Below are 26,218 nucleotides of genomic sequence, written 5' to 3'. Positions count from 1 at the left end.
AGTAGTTCCTTATGTAACGATGTCATGGTTTGTTATAGTTTAAGAGTTGTATTTCGGTACTTTGATTGCATACAGGAAAGCATTTTTCTGTGAAGGAACACAATTCTATTTATTTTGTGGAGTAAAGCCGAGTTCAAAGCCCACTAGAGTTAATGCAGATTCCAGCAGATACGTTGCATTTGCTATCTACTTCATAGACATGAAAGCTATTCCATTTATAAACTTTTCCATCTGCTCTTTGAATGTACACACACATATACATACATGAAAATTATTGGTCCTATACTTCTGTTATTAGCAAACACTTTTCTTCAAAATGCTCAACAAATATTTTCTCTGCAGCAGTGTCTTAATTCTTTGTGTCACATTAGTTTTATAGGACTCAGTGCTCATCTGCTGATAAGAATCGATCAGAAAATCTGGGGCTGAATGCAGATATAAGGAGTGACATTGTCTCTGACCAGGTAATAACAATTACATGTTAATGCCAGAGAGGAAGGCCAATACACATTCCCTGCACCACAGGGCATGCTGTCAGAGAAACATTATCTACACCAGAAAGGGATGTTGGGAAATCAGATCCATGAAGCTGAATGACAATGCAAAACAATACTGGTTTTATTACTTACTACCAATACTGGAAATACTGGGTATACCTGCAGAGAAAGAAAACACAAAGAAGTGTAGTTAGCTGTTTGCTGTAGCTGGTTGAGCTATTACACCTAAGATTCTGAAAACATCTTCAGAATACTTTATCAATACATAGTTAAACTCAAGCATCTGCCATTATGTGCCCAGTCCTTTATAAATGCAGAGTCTTTTAGATTTTTCAGTATGGGGCTGCAGGGACCACTAAAATGCATTGACAGATGGGATCTATACCAGCTCTCTGAACTTCATGAATTTGTTCAGAACAGTCTTGTATTTCAACTAACCAGCCATTAGGTTTAATGCTCTAGATAAAAATATCAGTCATGCATGTATTATGCAGATCCGTGAGAGTAATTTAACCAAGGGATAGATGCATTGCTAACTGCTTTGGCCAGCTGCTTAAATCAGTTGGTACCTTCTGTTGCATTAATTGTATAGAACTATTTTTCCCTCTTTTACCTGACAGTTATCTAAATGAAACTATGTAAAAGAATTGTAATTGAGTGAAACACTCTAATGCAGTAGGTTGGCCATATTGATTAAGCCTCTCATTGATTTATTTTTTTTTCCTGTGTTCATTTCAATTCCTAAACCAAATTAGTGCAAGGAAACCATTCCAGAGAGACAGGTGAAATTCGCCATAAGAGGTGGGGCTGTTAAGGAGTAAAACTCCTTCACTGTGGGATCCAGTGTGGGATCTCATGTTGTATAATGCAATCCCAAGAACTAGCTTCTTGTCAGGTCTGCTCTGCCCACAAAACCATGGATATGAAATCTTTCCTGAAATGACATTTTCTTAAGGTTGAATGCTGTTGTTAATGGGACTGTGCCTCATCACTTGGGTTAGTCAGAAACTGCAGATCAGTATGGAAATCCTGGATATTTGCATCCTTTTCCTTAAATACAGTTTGCCTTTTTAAAGTTTTATTGACTTTTGTGGCATGCATTTTGTTGCAGAAATCTGTCTGTTTCTCCAGTAAACATCTGCTACACTTCTTTCAACATCTATCCTAAAGTTCTCCCTTACTCAGAGATGGCATGGACCTCACTCTGCAATTAATAATATATTAATTGCCTTAATAATATCATTAAGAATAAATGATATTCAATGTAAGCAAAGTTGCAGAGTCTAGCTGGCAAAAATCCTAACTTGTGGCATGGCTAAGACAATGCTGAAGTAAGAGAATTTGCAGAATGGGGACCAAACCCAGAGTTTTTGTGTTTCACCACAACAATCCTGGGGCACAATCAGAATTGCAGCTCTTGGGCTTTATATCCTATGGAAGCTGTGGCCTGGCAGAGCACCACAGACAGCACCTGCTGCTCACCCAACCCCACACTCAGATGCTGTTTGCAAACTTAATTATTCCAATTCTGCTGAGATTAATGTGTATTTACCAAAATTTTAGCACCATGAGGTATTGAATGCTAAATGCAAATATCATCATAATAGAACAATGTGGCCATAGTTCTAACAGTAACAAAACCAGCTTTTTTTGGTTAAGATAATTAAAGAGGACATCTATCCCCTTATTTTAAATATCAAAAAGACAATCAATTTTCAAATATTTTTCCCTGAAGTTTCAATAGCAGCTTGTTTAAATTTTTGCAAGTCATTGTAGCTGATTTAAATTAGCAGGATTAGTTTTCCTTTATACACTCATGGAACCTACACAAATATTAGATAAAAGACAAAAACTGTGTTTTCGCACTCACACTTGCACTGTGAAATGGTATTTGTATTTCCTCTGGGTATACTCCCCCGCCTCAAACCTCTCTGTCTCCTACACACACACAAATATCCTTTCCTTTCTCTCCTGAACAGATTGTAGCAAAGGAAGAGGTTTTCCTGCAAGTCTGCTTGCCTCATATTATCGTACTTCAAAATTTTCAATGAATTCATAGTGATAAATGCTTCCTGGGCAGAGAGTAATGAACACAAGATGCCTGCTAGCCTGAGGGCTCTGTATTAACCTTGCAAAGATATCTTTAGTTCTGTTTCAAAAGCTGTTTTGCTATTTCTGTACAGAGTTTCTTAGTTGGTGTGGTCTTCTGTAATCAGACCGATTTTTGTACTACCAGGTATCCCTGTGTGAGGTGACTGGCCTTGATAGTGCACTATTTTATGCTCTTCTTACTAAAGAGAGTGAGAATGACACTTCTGAGTTTGTCTGGAAAGGAACTGGTTATGTAGGGCCACGAAGCAGGATCTATTAACACTCTGTGAAAACCGCACATATGATAGGGAAATTATTCTTAGAAGGAGTGTTCGTGTGAGATCTGGAGTTACATATTGAGGCTAGCTCTTGAATTCAGCTGAGCTGGATTTGGTGCAAGTCCTTAGGTAATCAGACACAGGAGGTGTGATTCTGCTCTCCCTCTCTGTCAGTGTGGAGGCAGGCAAGGGTTTGAGTGCAGGGCTCTGCCTGTGCCACCACTGCTGGGGACAACCACAGGCTGCGGGGTCATCCCCCCATTGCTGGGGACAACCACAGGCTGTGGGGTCATCCCACCATTGCTGGGGACAACCACAGGCTGCAGGGTCATCCCACCACTGCTGGGGACAACCACAGGCTGTGGGGTCATCCCACCACTGCTGGGGACAACACCAGGCTGTGGGGTCTTCCCACCACTGCTGGCCCTTGACTTGAACCTGGTCTGTAACATGGCATGGATTATTTCCAGTCAGCCTTGTTCTGAAATCTGTGAGTACTTTGCAGCAGTGAAGTGATGGGGACAGATTAGAGAGATGAAGGATCAGGCCTCCTTTGATGGACAATTCTATTGAGCAAGGTACAAAAAGGGATTGAATTTACATCTATTCAGTTGTTAAACCAAAACAATGTTCAGCCTAAATTATCTTCCAGTTGAAATCACTGGGATGGTTATTAATGGTAATAGATTTATAGTGAGGGGACATCAAATAAAGCATGCAAAATAAGTTCAGAGGTTGGTACCGCCCCTGAAATTGCAAATTTTGCAGGAGAAAGTCACTAATACTATTTATTATTTTTGACTTGACTTGAGGGTGGTGGTTTCGTATATTACATGTGCACTGTAAGTGCATCTAAATATATATTCATTACTTGAGAGGAAAAAAATCTGGTGTTTTCCTTTCGTATGATCTTCAGCATCTGCCCTGTAATTTTCTAATTTCCCCTACTTCCAGAAATGGGTTGTTTTAGCTCTTAGCTACCATGGAGCTGGCTATTGAGATGAAGAAAAAAGCAAATCAGATGCTAGCGAAGAAAGCAAGTCTTTGATTCTGTCTCTAGTTTGTGTCAGTGTGAAATCCTTAACACAAAGAAATGGATCAAGCTTTCGGTGACAGGGACCACACGGCTGCTTCCAGTGTCAGGGCAGGTCACACCCTGCAGACTCTCTTAGCACCTCCATTGTCAATGCCTGCATGTGCTTCTGGCAGGACTCTTAAACAGGAACAAAATATAGAGCTTTTCATAGCAGAGTCAGAGCAGGGATGTTAATGCCTCATCTAATCTTTTGCTAGAATATCTGCCCTACAGCATGACAGCACTCCCTGCAGTGAATCTTTCTTCCCTTTGCAGCTCTTCCATTGAGGAATGATTGCAATATCAGATGCTCAGCATCAATTTCAGAACTTCTGAATTCTCTAGCAATTTAAAGCCCTGAGAAGCTCGATGATACTGGTGTCTTGTAATCCCTGAAATGGAGTGATCATTATGATCATAGGAGTAAACTTTCCATGCATTGTTAAACCTGTATTCCAACAAAGGATTACACACAGTGAAAGAAAATTCTTTGGAAATTCAATCTGTTTCATTGCAAGAGCCCCAGAACTCCTGCTACTGTTAATTATGCAGTTGTTCCTCTGTATAGATTGAATTCACAGAAAAGGAACTGCTTTGATGAAGTTTGTTATCCCTCACCTCTGCTTTCCCAAACAATATCACCAGAAATAAATGGAACAGAGGAAATAGTTATTGTTTTATTGGGTAACATCTTTTAAAATTTGGACTTCTTTGTGTTATGTTTTAGTGAGTCCAAACCAGTATTGAAAATTCTGTCTAGGAAACACCCAGTGAGATCAAAGGATTTTTTTTTCAAGTAATCGTAATTTATTGATAGAATATTAGAAACTTTGAAAAGCCTGAATCTCAGACTATTTTTGGCACTTTGAATATCTTAAAACAGACAGTTTGCCTTCCCATGCTGCTGCTGCTTAAGGACCAGAAGTCTCTTTCATTTCACCTTTTCACTGTATATGGCAAAAATAGAGTTGTTTGAAACCAGTGACGTACGGAAACAATTCATTTCCCAGCAACAGATGTCACCACAGCCAGCACAAACAGCCAGCTCAGCAGGGTCATGCAAGAGGGTAGAGTGCTGAAGGATAATTTTTCAAGCTCTATTTAAAAAAAATACAGCATGTTATTTATAATGCATTGTTTTTAGGTATGTACCTGCAATGTTTTGCTGGCTATTGCACTGGATGCCCAGTTGAAGGAAAATGAATTTATCAGTTGCAGATTTCTGCAGTTTTTTCTGACACTTCTGTTTACCTGAATGCTCTTGATATACTGCAGTTTTGTCCTCACACTAGGTTTCCCAGCCTTTTGTGTGACATGTTCTTGTGACTTTATACCTTCTGTGAGCTTCATGGGCTAATATTAATATGTAATATAAATATAAAATAGGAGCAATATGAAGCTTTGCTGTTTTGTAACTTATTGATTGATATATTCTTTTTTATCTTTGAAACACATTGTGAAAAGCATCAAGGACCAATATTTTATAACTTCAACATAAGTGTCCCATTTGTTCAAATCAAGTCATGAAGAAGACATTGGAAAACTTCTGGTTACTTGGGAGAATGGGCCCTTAGAAAATGGGACACTGTCTAGTTTATGAGTCTGCTTTGACTGGAAAACAGGATGTGTGATCCTTTTAGTTAGAGGCATCCTTGTTACCTGAATTCCTGACTAGAAAGCACAACTTCTTGGACAACTTCATTTATGCTGATCCTTCAAGATGGCCTTGTGTCAGCAAATATTTATGGGGAAAACTGAACATCAGTGAGGGTAATACCAGTGCACTTCTGGAGGTGCCGTAAGTTTTGCCAGAAACTGTTTCTGTGGCAGCTGTGCTGCACGGATGCCTTGTCAGTCTTTTGCCTTTCAGGGAAGTTTAAGGCTGTGCTGCTGAGAGAGAGGCTGTGCCCTGGGAGGGGGACCCACTGCAGGAGAAATTTGGTAAACTGAGAATGTCTACATGACTCTTGACTGAAAAGAACCACCAATATTTCCCATGTCTTGGTCAATGCTTTGTTTCATGTTGAACTATGAATTAGGAAAGTCGTGTCACAGCTGGGAGGGGGTTCTGCTGAGTGTGGGGCACTTTTGATACAGGTTATTGGTGGTGAAGGGACTGACACAAAGCGAGCAGGCTTTGATGCAGGGCAGCTCAGTGCAGTCTGAGACAGCTCTGTCTGATGGAGCAAAGAACCTAAGTGCCAAAGGAGATCTAAACAATAGGAGGAAGAAAAGGGCTAGTGCTGTCAGACACATACAACTGCTGAGGAGAAAAGCTATCCTGTAATACCAAGTAGAGAGAAATTCAATAAGTTCACTTTGTGTGTCAAAACATATTGCAGAAAAAACTATCTATAGAAGGTGGCAGCACAAGGGAATGAATGTAATCACAAAATAGTCAATAAGATAGAGTGGAAATATAAAATAAATGCTGTGTGGAGACAAATGGAGAAATATTGTTAGTGCCAGTAAACAACAGAGTACTTGTTGTCTTTCACAGGTAAAGCATGGAAAAATGTTTTGCATTCTCCTGAAAAACTCAGGGTGACTTAAAATGGTGAAGAAATAAATGGATAAAGAAAACAGCTTTGTGTCAAGGTTTCCGCTATGACTACGGAATGAACTGGAATGGTCTTCTGTTTCAGGAGCTGTAGCTTGAAAAGGTATGATGAAGTCTTATTGGCCACCAAAAATGGCAGAAACAGAAGAATAGAAATAACAGAAGTTCCAGCTGGGAAAGATTTGGAAATAGACATTGAGCTTCTTGTTGAATCTGAACAAATTTCATAAATTCAGAGAATCTCAAGAAAGAGTATCTTTTTATTTTGTGGAAAGAAGAAAAAAAAAAATCAGTGTTTCATTTATACAACTATTTTTAACTGTATCTTATTTAAGCATATTCATGTAAACTTCAAATATATTTAAATTTTTAAATAATTTGGTCTTAGATGAAAAAGATGGTCTTTGAAAATTAGAGGAAGGAGAAGTATCAAAGGAACACTGTATTACTGGATTATACAAAATGCCCCCAGAGAACTGAAGTAATATATGAAGGGAAGTTATTTCTATCAACATGTTCCAGGAACTATTTCAGAATCCACACCTGATTAGGGAGACTATAACACCAGGGCTGCATTGCTGACCACATGATGGAGATGGTAACATAAAGGCAACAAGTTAAGTGAAATTACACAGACTGTGCAGAGAGTTTACACAATAATGCATAACTTCATATGCTCCAACACATACAGCCTTAAATCAAGAAGTGACAAAAGAAATGAAGATTTACATACCATAAATGATTTCTGCTTGTACCAAGGAATCAGACAACCCACAAGAAGACAAGCTGATTTAGTTCTGAGGCAGTGCATAGGACATAATTCAAGAAGTAGTTATCAGAGAACCACTTCTGGACTGAAACTCAACATGTTTGTTGAGAAGGAAAAGGATTAAAAAAAATTCTGCAGTAATATTTAACTTTGAGAGAGCGAGGAAATGAAAATGAGGAAGTTAGATAAAAGGAAAGTGAAAAGAACATCCAAAAAGATATGCATGCAAACAGCATGGAAGCGGCTGGGGACAAGTGTATGAGAGGCTCAGAATAATCATATATAACTCATCTCTTTTTTTGTAACTTATAAAAATTAGCTCTCCTATAAGCAAAAAAAAAAAAAAAAAAAAATCCAAACCCCAATGCCAAATTGAAAACAACAGAATGTAGATGATTTTGGAAAGATACCCTTCAAAAGTGTAAATCTTCTCAATGGAGAAAGATATGGGGAAAAAGCATAAAATCTGCTAATTTAAATATAAACCACAGTATTTTGAGAATCAACTTCCTGTGGACACAGAAGTTGGTAATTCTTTTTTCTTAAAACTATCATACTAGAAGCAGGAGGCCCAGAGAGAAAACTGAGAAGACAGGTAATTGAGGTATTATTAATAATATTACTAATTAATAATTAATTTAATATTGAATACTAAATTAATTGTTTTCACTGATGTTCATAACAAAGAGAGATTCTCACCTGCTGAAGAATTTTCTCAAAGTCTGTTAGCATTTGAAGTAAATGGTATTGAACAAGAATTGCCATGAGGAAATGTTGCCCCAAGAAGTATTTTACAGGAACTCAAATATGGTGTTTCTGAACTAACTATTGTAGCATATAACCTGTCATTAAATCAGCCTTGAGGCCAGAAGACATGTTTTAACTGTGGTACAGTCTTAAAAAAGGACTCAAGGACTGATCCAGAGAGTAACAAAATATAGAAAAAGCACATTTTTATGTCATCATAGAAGAGCCATGTTGCTGTCCTGTCTAGAATATCATGTGTACTTTTAGCCTCATCAAATAAAAAAAATAACATCATAGAACCAGAGGAGAAAGTACAGATGACGAGATGTGGCATGGTTTTATGATAAGATGAGAGAGATCAGATTTGTCATTTAAAAAAAGAGTAGGGGAGTGGGTAAGGTCAGGTCTATGTAATGATAAATAGTGTAACAGATGTAAACAGAAGTGCATTATTCTTTGTTCCTTCCTTATCTTCCTGGCTTAACCATAGAAAACATTTAAGGCAAGCAAAATGAAATACCTTTCACTCATTGTCTCACTAAAATTTGAAATGTATTGCCATAAGGTATCACTGAGGTCAAGCTTATATTAGCTGGGTGTCTCTCTCTGTTCAGCAGCAAGCAACCCCAGCAGTCCAGCTCAGAAAGCCAGTTTATTTCATGGTAACTGAGAAGGTGAAGAAGAAATCCTTCATGCTTCTTCTTGTTTGCCATAAATTCCTGCTGCTGCTGACTGCTGAAGTCAGGATTTGAGGGTAAGTGGAGTATTCGTCAGCTCAAACAAGGTTATGTTTTCATGATACTGTCATCATCATCATCATCCCCAGAAATGACTACCTATTATTTACAAAATGTTTTGATTTTTGATGAAACTGTATATTTGCTGAAATTCACTGATGTTGTTTTAGCATAAAGTTGATTTAACAAACTTCAGACTATTTCAGTAGGTGCTAATTCCACTGTTCTGTCTGGTGTGTGCTCAGCTGACTGGGAATGAGGTAAAACTCACAGCAAGCTGAATTTAGCTAAAATCAACCAGGAAAATCTCACCATATTTCCCAAACATAGCTTTAAACTATTAATTCTGTGAGCCACACTCAGTTTTTATAACAGGCGGAAAAAAGTGAATACTCTTACAAAATGTTTTTCCCTGCTTTTTGGAAGTTCATTTTTTTCTGCTCAGTAAGAATTTTATCATAATTTCATGCCCCCCACACTTCATGGTTTGTTACTTAGTCTATTACTCTCACATTTTACTTGATAAGGTCCTGCTTCCTATGATCTTCATTTCCGAGTTTTGATTCTTCACAGCTGCTGCTTTGAAGTCTTAGATAACATTCTGAGCATTGCACACTGCTCCTGGTTTTAAACTTTTCATTCAGCTGCATACATAACTCTGTTTCTCTCAAATAACTTTTTCAATAAATTGTTATATCTAATATTTTAAGACGAATGTTTTGCTTTTAATCAGGGCAAAACTGTGGACTCTTTTCTTAAAAGAAGCTAGTAACTTCTGTCAAAAGGTATCCTCATTTTCAGTCCTTTCTTCAAAGGAATTTAAGTCTGTTACTCAGTTCAGGGGGATTCTGAGTCACTGTGTATTTCATATACACATGAAAAGGGGAACTGATGGTTATACTTGTCTTTGTGCCCTCTCTTTCAGCACCATGATTTATTTTGTCCCAATCCTGTCCAGGACCAGGAAATAGAGCTGTCAGTAACTTCTTGCTTTGGATAATATAGAAGTGTGCTGGAATAGTACACATGTGTGTTGTGGAGTGGCTGTTAGCTGGAAACAAGCAAATGTAAAACCTCAGGTTTTGCCCTCACTTTCCCTCTTCAACACTTGATTTACAAGAGTGCATCTGAATCTGGACTGCAGGTCAACATCAGGGAAATGTTGCCTTCCCAATGTTTAGATCTTTAGTTAGTAATATAAAAAATCATGCCTGAGGTTTTTTTTCCCCCCCTTTTTAAATGGACAGAAAATGAGCAAGGATCTCACACGCTGAACTGAGAGTGTCACTAATCCCAAGATAGTAAGGATGTATGAATGGAGAGCTGAGGGCACCATGGTTGGAGCAGTACTGCAGTTATTCCCACTGTTTTCTCTCATCTGTGTGTGTTTTTTATGTGAAGAGTCCTAATTTTTTCATTCCTTAGCTCTTTCTGTGCAGTGTCCAGGGATGTGTCTATGGATATAAACATGTGGCTCTCCTGGAAGTTATTTACAACCATGTGAGTGCACAGATGATGTATACTTACAATTAGCACTTACAAATTGACACCTTGTCCAATTATACACACCGAGTCAGAAAGAAATGACAAACCTTTGCAAACATTAATCTTCCTTCAGAGTCATGATATGGGGCAGAATTGTAATAATGAAATATCCTTATTATACAAAACTACTTACAGATATTAGCAGTGCCCTTAGGTATAGGCAGATAAGAACCAGGGCTCCACGGTCGGCCCTGATAATTCTTCTTGCATTTTCCACAGTCTGGGCCCGTTGTGTTATGCTCACATTCACAAAGTAGTCTTTTGTTTTCTTCTTTACAGCCAGTAGCATGAAGGTTGCACTTACACCTAATTTTAAAAGGCAAAAATAAAACAAAGTGGAATATTATTTAGAGGTGAGGTGAGTTTAAGCTCAAGTTTTAGAAAAGCATGTCCTATGGCAACTGCTTGATTTCTGTGCCATCCCTCTGGTATTGTTCTACCATGAAAGCATGACATCACAAGGCATCCCTGCATAGAGCAAGTTGCAGATCTTCAGCTCACACAGGTCTAAAAGCAGAAATGTCACTAAGACTCCAAGATGCTGAATCTTGTTTTCACTACTGCAGCTCCACTGAGAACAGATAAATGATTCATAATTTTTTTTACAGATAGGTCTATAATCTTGCAAAAATTCAAGAGTTGCTGTTCCCATGAGCAAAACAAGTCCTCTGCTTATGTCCTTACAGAATCTGGCCCAAATTAAGGTCCAAATTACACCCTGGGAGCCTGAGAAAACAGGCTTCATTTAAATATCCTCTGCAATACCGCACTTCAATAGAAGGAAAGCTCACTATAATGGTGTCTTGCCATTCTTGTCCAGCAAGTACTGTCTTGTTCAGAAAGGAAATTTCTTTTCCTACTTTAATTTAATATAGCTGTAGTAGCTGAAGGTCAGACAAATTATTTTGGTAGGCACATTTAGTTTTACTTGGGAAAGAAACCCAATCAAGCCTTGTGACAAAATCATTAGATAAACTAGACTTTGCATCTGGTCTTAAAACAATTGTATTTTCCTTAAATTCCCCTCATTTCCTAAAACTAGGACACTTACAGAATGGGAAGTTACTTTCATAAACAGTAAGGTATTTTCACCTCTTTCCATCCCTTTCCAATGGATGTCAAAACCAGCTAAAATCTATTTCTGTTTGGGGCTGGAGAGAAAACCAGTACTTAATGACCTTTCCTGTTTGTTTTCCTAATGACTGTACATCTAGTAATTTACAGGGTTCTCATGTGGGCATTTATAACCTGTTCCATACAGTGACCAATAATTAGAGCAAAACAACACGTGGAATGGCCAAGTGCAAATTAACAGCTGTCAAGCTGACTTCCATTTGGAAGGAATATGACCTGAAGCAATTGGCCACATACATATATATCCCCGGGGTAAAACAAGCTTGCAGTTGTCATAAGTAGCTGCTGGAGAGAATCCACAAGAATATGTAATACAGTAGATGGTGGAGCATTCTCCTCTGTGCTAGAAATGAATGAAACTGCTGTTATTTGAGCAATGCTCATTCTAAAGAGAAACAGGTTCAACACCTTTAAAATTGAAATGACCAAAATGTATTCAGTATGGTGGACAAGAGAAAGAGTAATTTTTACACAATTTACAAAATGTGTGCGCTTGAAGACTAAATCAATTGTGAATTTTTAGTGAGTTGCCGTAGCAGAATGAAAGATGCTTGTCTGGCACCAGTGAATGACATCTATCTGTTCACTAGACACTGAACATTTTGGTAAAGTGTACTGCTATTAAAAGAGCCATGGGTTGCTGTCCACAGGAATATGAAAATGGAACACTCCAAACAGGACAGATATAGAGTAAGAACAAGACCAAAAAATAGAGGAGAAAAGCAGGAGAGACTGTCAAGTAACTAGAACAAATGAGAGAGAGGAAGGGACTGGATTTCTTTCAGAATCAGATTTCTGTTTTATTGTAGGGACTCAGTGTCAGAGGCAGCAAACTAATCTAGGCAAGAGGAAAAAAGGTGTTGATTCTGAGGAAAAGCTGTAGTACCTAGTGCTCTGAAAGGGTGCTGCAGACTTGTACAGGAACTGAGGTGGGGGAAGATAAAGGTTTATCCATCTGCTAATTGGAGTAAATATTCACAGCTCTTTTAACAAGCACCTGAAAATAAAAAATAGTTGTGTCACAAAATCTTATGCAAAATCTCTTTACACTTAGATTCTGTGCTTGTCAGATGTTCCTGAAGAGAGACTGACCCTTCATTAGTTTTGCTTGCATGGGTAAAAGTCTTGGATGGACTGTGGCTTTCTCCATCCTCCTCTGCTTCTATCCAGTTCTGTGCCATGCCTCTTCACATATATATGCAAAACATATGCATGTATTTATATGTATGGATATATATACACATACACAAATAACTCCCATATAGCCTCACCATTTCCTTTTACTGCCCACTTGCCTAATCCCTCTGTGTCCCACCAGGCTGCCTCCTCCTTTTCCTGATTTCCCAGGCAAGAGATTTCCCATGGGCAGCACAGCTCTGCTGCCTGTCCTGGGGCCTGTTTTTTTAACTTCTTAGGTCAAGACTGCTGCAGAGGAAGTGCTTGTCAGCCCAAGGTGCAGCACCCACACCCACACCAGGCAGCTGTTCTGGAGTGCACGTGGCAGGGTCCTGCACAAGGCATCTCGTGTGACTGCAGCCACCAAGCCCCACCGGACAGAGACAGTGAGACATCCTGGAGGGCTATGTTTGTACCAGATACAGGCAGCTTTGCACAGAAACAGCAAAATGCATTTTCTTCTAGAAGTAGCTGGCAACCTCCTGTCAAATTTTAAAACCCTATTAACTGAGATTTAAAACCTACAGCCCCCATATAGGCATTCAGACTAAATACGCACAAAATACACAAAGTAGGGAAATTTTAGCCAGTTAACTTCCTAAATGGAAGAATTGCTAAATGGCTTTTCTTGTCCTAAACCAGTAGAATAATCAAAGATCCATTCAATCAGTGCCTTTATGCAGATCAACTTATTTATATGCTTTATATGTATTTTTGAAAGCTTTCCCAGCAGAATTACTCAGAATGCTGCATCCCGTCTTAAAAGAAAATTCCAAGTAATAATAAAAAAACTGAAAAACCCCCACTAAACCAAGCTCCAATGAATGCTGCCCCCCTCAAAAAAAAAAAAAAAGGCAAAAAAAAAGCTATGTGGAGAGAGTAATGTAGCCTTCTAGGAGTATGATTTAAAGAGAATAAGAGAAACAATAAGTTTGATCACTGGAAAAAAAATAAAGGACTGATCTAAAACTTTTGTAGGCAGAGGATAGCCCAAATCTAATGTTAATAACGGAGCAAAAAGAGAGCCAGCAATGGTGAATTTCCAAATAATCCTCAGAATACTTGAAACTTAGCTGTGTACACTTTCTAATGAGAAGAAGATAAGGAACAAATGTGGTCACTGTTTTACTACAAGACTAGCTAAAATGAAGGTTAAAAGTACATTTATATTAGAAATGTCAAATTTGACTTAATAAGAGTTAGTTATACTAGTCACAAAAAGAAATGTTTAAAACCCCCCCCCCCACTAAACCCAAACCACAAAAGATCAGTTAATGTGTGGTAAAAACTTTGCCTTCTTAGCCTATAGGCAACAGAAAAGTTGGGTTTGGCTCATGATTATTTTCATACAAGTATGAAAAATCTGTAGATTAATAGAATCTGAAATGATTGAACTTATAGTCTTGTTCGTGTCAGCAACTATATATACAGAGTAAAAGTGGAAGCCTAAGTAAAATAAGATGTTCGGAAGACTGAACCAGCAGCTCTGATTCCCCTCTTGCACCATTCTTTTTCGTTGAAGCCACTTGACAGATCTTGAAGAGATTGATCATGATTTCCACTGCAAATCAAGGACGTAGCTGAACAGTGAATGTGTGTAAAATGCAGGCAGAGCTAAAACTGAAAGAGAACAAGAAGCATCTGTAGAAAGCAAACGGGAGGGTACTGTGTCTGGGGAAAACCAAGCCAGTATCAAAATCTGTGGTGTATGTGGAGAGAGAAACAGGGAAATAATATTTCATATGCCTTTGGTTTTTTATGAAGGGTGCACTAGGAATTGGGCAATCTGTCCCAGGGACCTCATCAGAGTGTACATATGCACAGTCTCAGAGACTTCTGCAAAAGAAATGCGTGTTGTGCTTGAGGAACAGACTTCTCTGGATGACTGAGAGAGGTAAATGAGCATAGCGGGGCTGAGAGATGACTAGAGTACAATAAAAAGCTGCTTCTATTTGCAGGATAAGCAGTAAGGAAAACAGAAATATTTAGGGTTACAGAAAGAAGGCTATTTTGGTAAAAGCAGCACCCAGACAGACCATGAGAGTGACACTCTTTTGATAAGATCCACTGGATTGTCAGTGGTGTGAAAACAAAGCAGCACAGTCTGGACTTTAGGAATTTCAGCTGTCAATCAGCTGAGCACCACTGATCTGTTAGCTGACTTGGGCTCCCAGCAGATCACTCAAGATGTGCAATCAGCTTCCTATGGAGGATACCCAAATTCATCTCTTTCGTATGGAAGATTACCTTTCTTTTCTACTCCAGAGAGAAGGAAGGATTTTGTTATCTTATATGAGTATCCATGGTGATAAATTATTACTGAAAATCCTAGGTGCCATTTGTAATTTCATTGACCACTTACTTTGAAGGCTGTTCCTAGCTGTTACTGCTGTCAATCTGAAATACTAACAAAAGCTTTAATTACATACAAAACACATTCAATGCAACAATCCCATAGACTGTGTTGATGCTTCCATTGGCAGAATGTGCTTGCTTTGGCTGCTTGTGTAAGAATGGAGAGGGTCTGAAAACCTAAAAAACTGATTTCACCTCCAGTGTACTGAGTTCCATATGACAGTATTCCAAAGAAGAAAGTCCAAGTCCTGTACAGGGTATGATGTACACACACCCAGAAAGGCAATTACTGGGTAGCAGTGGGTGGGTAGCAGCTGCTGGCACACCAAGTGGGTTTGCCTGTGCAAAGAAGAGGATGACAGAGGGAGCTGTAATCAGTACAGCAGGTTTGAGAGCACAGGTTAAGGTCTGGAAAACAGAAGAGGATCTGTGCTGCAGCCTCTGCACTGCACTGGCTAACAGCTTAAGGGCAAAATCTCATGTAAGGACACAGCAAATGTTAAGGGCAAAGTGCAGTTCTGAGATACAGTACATGCTCACTGTAAATGGCACTGCCGAGGTCTAATGCTTGTATGACTTTACAGAGAATGACTGAGGTCCATGATTATAAATATCAACAACTCCATGGACAATTAGGTCACGTATGGAGAGATGTAGGCCTTGAAATGGCTTTCTACCTAAAGGGAAAAGCTGTCTGCCATTTATATCTGGTGACAGTTTTTGCAGACTTTTTTATTATTGCTCCTGGTGGGGCAGCTCTGTCAGTGCTGAGCTTGTGGAAGTGAATGCCATGGCCCCACAAAACTTGTCTGCATTTGGAAACTTCCAGCCTGATGTTTCTGCAGCACAGTGGATATCCATCTTCCCAGTTCAACCTGCACAGACTCCCCCTGCTAAGCAGCCTGGTTATAGCACACGCAAGAACACATTTCCCTCAACGTGCAAATTCAATTTTGAATCACTGGAGATTGATATTGCTGTCCAATGCTATAAACCCTAATTGTGTGGGAGAACAAATTTGTTTTTCTGACCACTCATCTCTGACAGACTCATTATTTTGTCATAAAGCAATTGAAATGATATTTTTGGCAGTTACATAAGGCACAGGAGCGCTCTGGCGCACTGATGGAGCAGTGCTGTTGTGGTGGGAGCCCTGGGTGTGCTGTGCTCCTCACAGACTCTATTTACATACAGGCAAGTGACATTAAAATGCTGTAAATATCACTAAGGTAATTGCTAATATCGTGCCGACGCTCTCGCAGGGGAGTGCCAACCAACAGACTGGGGGCACGTGAGGGGATCCTTGATGTTCAAGAGATCATTCACGAGAAAGAAAGAGAAGAGGAGCTCTTTGATACATTTTTAACGACTAGCCATATGTTCCTCACTTAGTTACATCTTTGAATCATTCTAGGTCATTGCCAAAGTTTAGAAAATTAACTTGAAACCAACTTGGAAGCCTTCTGCACAGGCTCTTCGCTTCTGCAGGCCACGAGTCGGCTCCCTGCTCCCAGGTAAGCAGAGGAGCTTGCAGAGGAGTTGGTGTGTTTGCTCTTCACATTACTGCCCACACAACGAAAAATACCATCCCCACACAGTTTTAATTAGGCATTTTAAAACACTGTTGGCAATGGTAGGAGCCTTAGTCAGCTCCCCAGTGCTAGCAACTACTTCCAGCACCTTGTTACAGTTGTCCTAAAGGACCTGGCCGTGTTTATCATGACATCAAACGTGTTAAGGCTGTCATCTACATTATGCCTCTCAAGCTTACTAATGACCTTGAGGCAGCTTCCCCAGCGAGGTTTAGTTTTCTAATGTAATGTAGACAGAGGAAAATTCCACATTACAGATACATTTGAAGTGATACCTCAGCCAGGAAGGAGGATGAGATGTAAATTGAGAAAGCAAAAGTCAAAATATACCATGACATCTTTGCCACTGAATCATTATTTTTCACGTTTATTTTTTTTTTTTAACTCTTTATGAGACAAATTCATCATAACTTGAAAAACTATATTTACAGGTAAGTTACAAAACTCTTGCACCATTGAGTGTACAAGGTAAACATCATTACTTAGGTAAGTCTGGTTATCCTTTAATTTTCTCTGACAAGTGAACATGTTTCCATTGAGGTTCACAGTCTCAGAAACATCATGTTGGCTGAACACTATTATTCATTATATTGTAAGGTTTTTCCATATCATGTCAAAACCCCAAAGTGTGCTGATCCTTATTGTAGTTTTCTAAGCTTAATAGATTTTGTGGGGATAAAAACAAATATAAAGGATACTGTTGTGAAGAAATAAAATGACTGCTGGCCAATTTATTTCTGTGGGGATGCAGCAGACACACTTTCATCAAAGTGGTAACAAGATAATTACTGCAATCTTGGCTACCAATGCTTGCTGTAAGGACTACCCATCTGAAGTTTTGAGCTAAAAGGGTCAAAATCACCTAAGGACAGTTGACAATCAGAAAATGGCATGGCTTGCTGGCTGCAAGTAGGTCTGCTGAACAAATGTTCTGGCTTACATGAAGCAAAAAAGTAACTCCTGTTTTCTATTAATATTTTTTTTTTACTCATCTGAGTATCTCAGGTCCACATTTAGATTCCATACATCAATGCAGAGAGCGCACTGCATCTTTTTCTGGACATTAGGAATAAGACCCCTGTAGTCTGGTGGTTAAATGTAGCCACTATAGTGAGAGTAATGAAATGTGAGTCCTTTTTTTCACTTGTTTATTTCTGGAAAAGCATTTGGTCACCAGTTTTTTCCCTGTCCTTTTCCCTGAATTTATCTAATACATCATAATCTCTCATTGAAAAAAAATTCCTTTGTGGAATAGGGCTACATCAATAATAAGGGATAAACAAATTCAATAATAACAAATATAACTTTGTATAGGTAGATATATTATTCTTTCATTTGCAAAGCAAGGACTAATGGTGGATCAGGTTTTTAAGCTTCTTAAATCTGTAAGTAGCTTTGTGATTAGAAAAGAAGTTTAACCTGTGCTCAGTAATCCTGCTGCACCTTAGAATCCAGAGATTTACAGAAGCCTCTTCAACTTTATTCTTTACTGTTTCGTTTTCACTGCTAAATATGGGAGGAAATTGAATTAGATTCCCACAGGCAGTATGGAAAATTGAGGAAAATAGCTTCTTATTCTCCCTCAGCTGAATATAATGTATCTAGTGGGGAACAGCAAAGCCGAGGCACAGAGAGCATGTTTGCTTTGCTTTCTCAGCGGCCTACTTCCAAGCAGTTTGGAGAGCTTGAAATTAAAAAAGAAAACAAAGTCCAAAAGGGCAGCATAATTCCCTCAGTGCCAAGGCTCACAGAAAGCTTGCAGGGTGTGGAACTGCCCACTGTTGGCACTAAGCCAACCCAACAATAAGAGTATGGAAGTGCTAAATTTAAATATTAATAAGATTTATTTTGTTCATATGCTAGTAAGCATTTCTTTATACTGTCAAGTAAATGCTGGCCATACCAACAACTACAGCATCACTACTGATCAATTTATATCTCAACATGTATTAAGATTGATTATTGTCTGATCAATACATACTATCTTCCTTTTGAAGCAAAATATCATTGAGGCAGGTCCTTCTGGCTTTGCTTCTCCTTTTCCCCTGCCTCTTTCAGACAGAGGGCCACAAGCTACTATACTTTGCCAAATAAACTATAAATGTTTCTGAAATGCAGTAGTGTACCAAATGACAGCCTTCCAGACAAACAGAGGCAACTCAAAATGTTGCAGCCTAGATCAACAGCACTCATCACAAACACAGAAAGGAGGAGGCAGTAACCTGAGCAAATGCCTTAGTAGTTAAGCATTTATAACTGTTCTGAGTTTGTGACTGCATAAAAAAAATGTCACAGACCAGCAGACATTGTGACTTTAGAAAATATTCAGACTTTCTTCTGTTTCTTAGATCCAAAGGCAAAAAGTAATCTACTGATGCTTAAGTCTAATAGAACAGAACAGCTAATTATGAGTCCAAGTTATTTCAGTTTACCACATTAAAAAATACCTATCCTTAATATTAAATACTTTTATAAACTTAGACAAGTGGAGTGGACACATGCTTTTTCTAACTTTGATTCCATATTCTCTAAGTGTTAAAGCAGAAATAAATGTCTGAATATATAGCTGCTGTAGAAAACTAACTTCCATTTCCTTCCTAAACATTCATCTTTGCTTTTTTCTTCAGAGGTATTAGTTTTTATGGAAATGTGTCAATAAAGAAAGTGATTATAAAATCTGCTAGAGTTTGCCAGCAGCGTGTTCTGCAAATACTTTCACTCGTGAACACGCTTTGTCAGATTCTTAGCTGATGTAAATCCATCTGGCTCCTGTAAATTCAATGAATTTATGTTAGTTCACACTGCCTGAAATGAAGCCTAATTTGTTTCCAGCTTTCATTCATATTACCCTAAGCTTGGTGGCTGTATTTTTAGGTAACGACAGATAATCTTTTTATAATTTTCAGTGGCAGGTCCAAGGCCTTGAATAATCATGGGATGGAAATTGGGAATCAGTGGAGGATAGGGAGCCCAGGTGTGATGTGCTTAGGGACAGGACTGCTGACAAGGCAGGATGCCAATATTCCACATTGTTTCCATGTATCTATTTTGCTCTAATCTTTAACCTCAGAAACAGGAAGTTTTTTTACCTACGTGGAGGATGCTGACAAAGGTGGTCATGTCTCTTCCAGAAAAGAAGCAAAACCTCTTGTGAAGATGAAGATCAAGGCCAAGAATGACAGTTTCTTCCAGTGCTACCAACTGGTCATTTAACACTAGTGATTGTTTTGGTAGGTTCCCAGACTACCAATGAAGAACTGAGAAAAAGTAGCTGATGTAAACTCGAAGTATATCAGTGTTACAAGTAGTTTTGCTTTTTCTTTCTCTCTTGAGAATTTTTTTCTTTCTCACTGGAATCCCTTTGGTCTCACCTACTAAATTGCTGTACTTCGCACAGCAATCAATGTCTTGACACAGGGATGGGTTGAGAGGGCAGAGGGAGAAGCAGGTGTTGCAGAGGTACTACAGAGCTCAGGTGTTCTGAGTTGCCATGATGTATCTCCTGTTTTAGTTGGTTTGCTCTAAATCTCAGGAAAAACTAGGAGATGGTAAAAACCTGAATATCCTCAGCTCCCTGTAGTGTTACATATCAGAGTGGCAAGGTGTACTGGGACAAGAATACATCTCTCTCCACCCACCAGCTGGAATAACACAGTCTGCTTGGCAGTACCCTGCCACTGTTTGTCTGATAGTGCAAAGAAGTTAGGGAGCATGTTATCTGAGATTTGACAACTGCTCATTGCTATCAGGATATTAAGAAAGAAAAGCTTTTGGTATTTTAAATTCTTTGGTGCTGTCCAATGTCCTTCTTAGCCAGTCTTATTTTGCCATCCATCATTGGGCAGTTATCATTATCAACAAGTCAACAGACGTGAAAAGATACCTGAAAACCACCTTCTATCTTAATCATGATAATACCACCAGCAGAATTTAACTGCTGTATTGTAGCAATTGTAAAAGTCTCTACCACAGCCTGCTAGATTTAAGAACGTGGCACACAAACCTTGCACGAAAGGTGCAGCAATATATCACTGCAAGGTTTTGTAGCTTAAAAAATTAAAAAGAGAAGTTAAGAAATCTTCAGGAGTCAGTTTTTGTTCTCTTTTCTCCTGATACAAATCTGAACACTAGATTTGGAACTCCCAGCATTGTGCTAATGTGCATCACCACTTTGAAGTTTATTGAGAAATCAATTTTTCTGGGCTTAGTTTAATTAATAAGTACCAGTCTTACATCTGCTCAGCAGCACTCCCAAGAAAGCTGCTCTAAGATGCTAGTGATTACACCAAGCTTCCTGTCTTTATTTGTAAGTAGTATTTCACAGCATCAGCTGCCAGCTGGTCCCAAATTCTTTTTCCCAGCACAACACTGAAAAGGAACAATTTGTTGTGTGGGAGGTCTAGAATTGTGGCCATTAAATTACCATCCAAGTGGACATGGTTTACAAATCCCATTCAAAAATGTCATTTAACTGTCTGCAGTGGGAGAAATTTTATTCTCGCATGCAGCAATACCCCGACTGAGCTGTTAGGAATTTGTGTCCATGACTGATGCAGGACAGACCTGGCTGAAGCAGAAATATCTTTACTAGCTTAGAAAAAGACTCAGGGCATAGCACCTATTGTGTCACAGTAGGGAATAAAGTATTTAGTGTCAAAAGAGCAGTGTTTCTGCTACATGAGAAACAAGCAAGGGTAATTTCATACTGATTTTGGTAACCCTTGGGGGACTATAACCAAGAAAAGCAGCATAAAGATATCCATGGTGCCCACAGAATTCAACACCAGGGAAACCAGCTCTGTGAAGCCATATATCTGCTGCTCTTCTTAAAAGGTTTTAAAGCATTTCTGTTTAAGAAGCCTCCCAAAGGCTCATTTAAAAGCTCAAACGTGTCCCCAGTAGTCACTGCTGTGGATTGTATACATGGAAGAGTGGGGTATGGGCTGTAACTGGTTGCCTCCAAGGGAGAGAAAATACACCTTGTGCTGCTCTGAGCAGTGCTCCTGGAGGAGCAGGGGGTGGCCAGGGCTCACTGCTGTCCTTGCTGGTGGAACCTCTGCACCCCAGGCAGCTGCAGAGCTGGGAGGGCAGGGTCCCTGCATGTAGGCACAGAAGAGGTGCAGAACAGCCCACCCCACCCACACTGGCTTTTGGCACCAGGTATCACCTGAAAAAGTGAGACCTCTGCTAGCTTAAATGTAATGAATAGCCAGGTCCTGCTCCTGCAGTCAGTAACAGGAAAGGTTTTCCTGTGGGTGCTGCTATCAGGACTTAGTGAGGAACCTTCTCCTCTGCTTATTCTCTGATAAGCATCTGTTGTGACCAGCTCTGCTTTAAATCCCTCCTGTTATGCTTGTGTCTTTAGGTGAGAAGATTTTCACCTCCTTTCCAAATAAACACAAACACCAGGGAAAAAAATGTTTCCAAGAAGATGAGTTGTATTGAGAAAAAAGCAAACACAAAGCAGAATCATTTATGGAGGCTGTCTAACCCTGCCAGAGGTGCTGCTTCAACCCCAGGGACAGGAGCTATGCAGGATGTGGAAGGATATGGAGCTGGAGCAAGGGAAAGGAGCCAGCAGAAAAGCTTCAGGTAGGTCATCAGGAGACCTGCTTACTTCTCTTTGAAAAGAGCCAGGAAGAAGTCAGACTTTTATCCAAAGATAAAAGGTCTATTGAACATATCCCCGTTTTTTTACTATGTATGTTGGCCACCTTTTGCTTTAGGTGAACCACCAATACACACAACCAGCAATAAAGCACACCAAAAAACAAAAGCTAAGTTTTCTTTCCAGTTAAGTTTTGTTAATGGTTACATATGACCTAACAGTCCCTGAAAAGCCCAGGCTGTAAGTACTTTAAACAGAAAAAATCAGATTTCCTTTCTTTTATTCTTTTTGTTTTATAGAAGATGTGTTGGGGAAAGGTAAAAAAATATTGATAAAAGCACTCTTTTATTTTCAATATCACCATGAGATGTCTGGACACTGTTTGGACATTTAGAAAAACTGCTGGGGTAAGTGAGGGCATAAATAGAAATGTAATTCAGGTGGTTGTCTTTTCAGACTTTTGAGAATCCAGACATGAAAACTTTTGGCATATAATTTAGTGGCCTGTCCTCTTAGTGGATATTTTAAAATGATAAATATCTAAAATATTTTTTAATTGTGCAGACTAATGCTTGATTCTGAAAACTAGCTTAACATTTCTCTTTTCATGCTCATTCCTACTTTCACCTCATCTGCACAGAAGCCACTGCCCGAGGTTCAGCGCTGTAACCACCTGGAAAGGCACCTTTTTACCCAGGTAAACAGTGTCCTGCTGTTCCTGTGTCCTGCTGGTTGTTGCTGACATGACCTCCAGGTGCTGCTGAGGTGAGGCTTGGTGCTCTCTGTCCCTCTGCAGCCCTGCCTGGCTCCCAGGGCTCGGAGCCCATGGCCACTGCCAGCTCCTGCTGCCACCTCTGCTCCACGCCTCTCCAGGGTGAAGGAGAGCAAGGTGCTTAGCATGAGGGCAGCTTAATTGATCTCTTTTAGAAAAACCACGTAGCTGAACTTCAGCTTTAAGGATAATTATAAGGCAGCTGTGTTCTCTTTATTAAACCAGCATTCTCTCATTAAACCAGCAAAGCTGAGAGTGCCTAACGACCTGTTCAGAGCTGGACAGGGAAACTGAGTAAAGATTTCAGAACTACTTTTCTCCTGGTGTTTTCTTGTGTTTCATTAGGGTTGACTTTTAAAATGCTTAGGCCTCACAGCTCCACCTAAAGCAACTGGGAATTGGTAGCTGCTTATTATCAAAGCAGGCACTCCCAATCTACTTTAAAACACATAGAGCTTTTACAGTTCTCTTTTTGCCTTTTTTTTTTTCCCTTTTGGTTTTTCATCTCTATTGGAGTCATAACTTGAAAGAGAAAAGTGTAAAAACAAAACAACATTTCTCAGTGTTTATCATGCTAGCCTCATTTTTTTAACTTCTAAATTCCAAATAATATAAGCTCCTTGTCACAGAATAATTCCCTCTGGAATGATTATGATAAGAATTATTTGCCAGTAGTGCCATTGCAAGTAATTGGTTTTTTCAGCTCGCTGACTGAACTGAAAGAAAAACTGGGGGAAAAAAAATCATTTATGTCAAATGAAATGTGTAGTTTTATTTTCAGATTTTAAACTGCATTTTAGAATATTTTTCATAATTTTTTAAGAAAAATATTTCCAAAGAAAAAATGTGTTTCTTTTGAGTTTTTCGAAAAATTAGTCAAAAGTATTTACTAATGTGGGTTAAATTCTGAAGATACTTTCAGCCATCCCAGACAGAAATTTCTTCTGTGAATAATTTATACTTCAAAAATACTAATCCTTTCTCCTGCTGAAGAAAACTCTATGAAAAGTGAGCTGCTGAAGTATGCCAAAAGCAACTTAGCATCCTACAGCTAACTTAAGATACTGAAAACGAGATACTGGGTCACCCTATTTCTAGCCCTGTTGGTTATAACAACACAACAAACACAATGCTATATGTTAGGAGTAATTTTAAACAGTTTAGGAAATAAAGTCCTAAGTGTATCTTTTTAATTTGGGAAAACAATTCTTATTTCAACTAATGCACTTCAATTGTTGATTTTGTGTAGAGAAAGCTTATTTTCTTTCTCAGAAATACCATATGTCAGTACTTTTTAATTATAGACAATACTTACTGTAATCTTGAAGCCAATAAACTGGATAGAACTGCAAATGTTTTATTATGTTGTATTAAAGTCAGAGGAATTATACAAAGATGGGAGAATACTTTTTAGTGTTAGAATGCTTGAGATAGGTGATAAATGGTCCCATTTTCACTTGCTTTTTACCAAAGAAAAATCTAAAGGGAATAATTTAATTGCAGAATCACAGAACACTCTGAGTTGGATGACACCCACAAGGTGATCCCTAGATTGTCTCTGGGTGTGACTCCTAATTGCTGATGTGGTCTTCTCAGAGGTGGGTGGCCAGAGCTGGGCAGTCCTGTGCAGAGGCAGCTGGAAAGGAGCTCTGGGACCTCAGATGGTGAAAGGCAGAGGGGACCTGGCTTCTGCCACTGGCCTTGGAGCAGCAAGTGGGTGCCATGTGGACATGAGCAGGTGCCATGTGGACACGAGCAAGTGACACGTGTGGACATGAGTAGGTGACATGTGGACACGAGCAGGTGACACGTGTGGACATGAGTAGGTGACATGTGTGGGCACACATACAGGCCTGCCCATCATGGTACCACCAATGCTGGTTTTCCCCCAGTGCCAAAATAGCTCTGCCACTGGGTTTATTATTTCTCCTAGCCACAAACTTATGTCACATGGGACAAGAGACTTTGTGTGTGTGTCACTGTGAAAAGAGGTTGCTGACACTGCTTTGGGAAGTTGAAGTGACAAAGGGCTGGTAGTTTTAAACCCTTGTATTTTAAAGTCTTAAAATTCTGACCTAATGTCAGATTAGAATAAAATAGTGATTGCTTTTGGCCTTCAAGTGCTCTGGAACATTTATTATTCATGTTTGTTTTTAGCAAATACTGGGTAAATCAAAGAATGTTCACACAGATGCTGCAGTGTCCACTGAGAGGCTAGGAACATGTTTTTGTTGTCTATGAAAACAGGCATGCTGGGGGGTCGAATTTGATCCAGTGACTATAATATTCCATGTACCAGAAGAACTAAACAACTTCATTTATATTTTAAATGTTTAAAATCAATACTTCCCTTCATATTCTATGACCCCCGCCAGGAAACTCTTATAACTGAAAATTTAAAGAATAGATTTTAAGTTATGAATAATGTAAGGCTGTTGTAGGGGAAAGCAACAGTGAAATACTGCTGACAGAAACAATCAGTACATGTTTATACTGAAGAACAAACCTTAGCAATTCCATCTTCCATAACATAGCTTTTAAAATCCTATACAAACTTTTCAGTTTTCCCTGAAATGTCAAGCAGTCTTCTTCAGCCTTAAACTCCACTGGAAAATATACAAGCTGTTTCTGTTTCTCAAAGACTGAGCTAATCTGGAAGTAAAATGTATGCATATGTTAAATAAATAGCTCTATGAAAAATAATTGAGAACTAATAGATGCAGGTAAAGAAAGAGCTTAGATTTGGAAAAAAAAAAAAACAAAAACAAAAACCAGAAGTCCTTAATACAGGGAGGTCTAGCAGTATCTATTTCTCAAGCAGAGGTTATTACCAGGAATAGATCTAGCAAGATAGGACAGGATCCATTTTGGGGCACAGACAGTCAGATGGTGAACAAGAGCCTCCTTGCATTAAAGCATTCTTCAGGGCATAAGTATGCTGTTTGAGTTTTGTTTGCACACTGACAGAGTTGCCATCCTTTGAAAATAAGAAGAGGTATTTGTCCTGTAGACCTGATGAGTAGGAAGAGCCATGATGCCCTGAGAAAATCCTTATAAAAATGCTTGCATGACACAGAGCGTTATCTTTAATGAATTGGGGCATAATTATCACAAACTCCCTGAATTATGCAAATAAAAAAATCAAGAAGAAAAACATAATGGCCACTTCATTAGAAAATATTTTTCTAAGTAGTACTTCTGGGGATGAAGGAGTTATTGTTTGTGTCTGATGTGTTTATAGCTGTGCTCTCTCTCTCTCAGACAATGACGGCTGCAGAGGGG

At 39.0% G+C, this 26,218-nt stretch overlaps 1 protein-coding gene and 1 long non-coding RNA gene across 8 annotated transcripts in view; one reads left to right on the top strand and one right to left on the bottom strand.

The window, feature by feature from the left end:
- NTNG1 (netrin G1) overlaps positions 1-26,218 on the bottom strand; it is a 150,771-nt gene that overhangs the window by 46,728 nt on the left and 77,825 nt on the right. For all 7 annotated transcript variants that reach the window (XM_053950602.1, XM_053950599.1, XM_053950597.1 and 4 more), the window contains exons 4-5: positions 10,433-10,605; positions 630-656 (exon numbers count right to left, since the gene is read on the bottom strand). In XM_053950602.1, coding sequence (XP_053806577.1) covers positions 630-656; positions 10,433-10,605 — 200 coding nt within the window. The remainder of the gene's footprint in view (positions 1-629; positions 657-10,432; positions 10,606-26,218) is intronic.
- Positions 19,715-22,862, top strand: LOC128792311 (uncharacterized). Its single transcript, XR_008432364.1, has 3 exons — positions 19,715-19,786; positions 21,922-22,148; positions 22,805-22,862. It is a non-coding gene; the product is annotated as an uncharacterized LOC128792311 (long non-coding RNA).

Source organism: Vidua chalybeata, chromosome 9 (genome assembly GCF_026979565.1).
Source record: "Vidua chalybeata isolate OUT-0048 chromosome 9, bVidCha1 merged haplotype, whole genome shotgun sequence".
NCBI lineage: Eukaryota > Metazoa > Chordata > Aves > Passeriformes > Viduidae > Vidua > Vidua chalybeata.
This window is presented reverse-complemented; position numbering and strand designations above follow the sequence as displayed.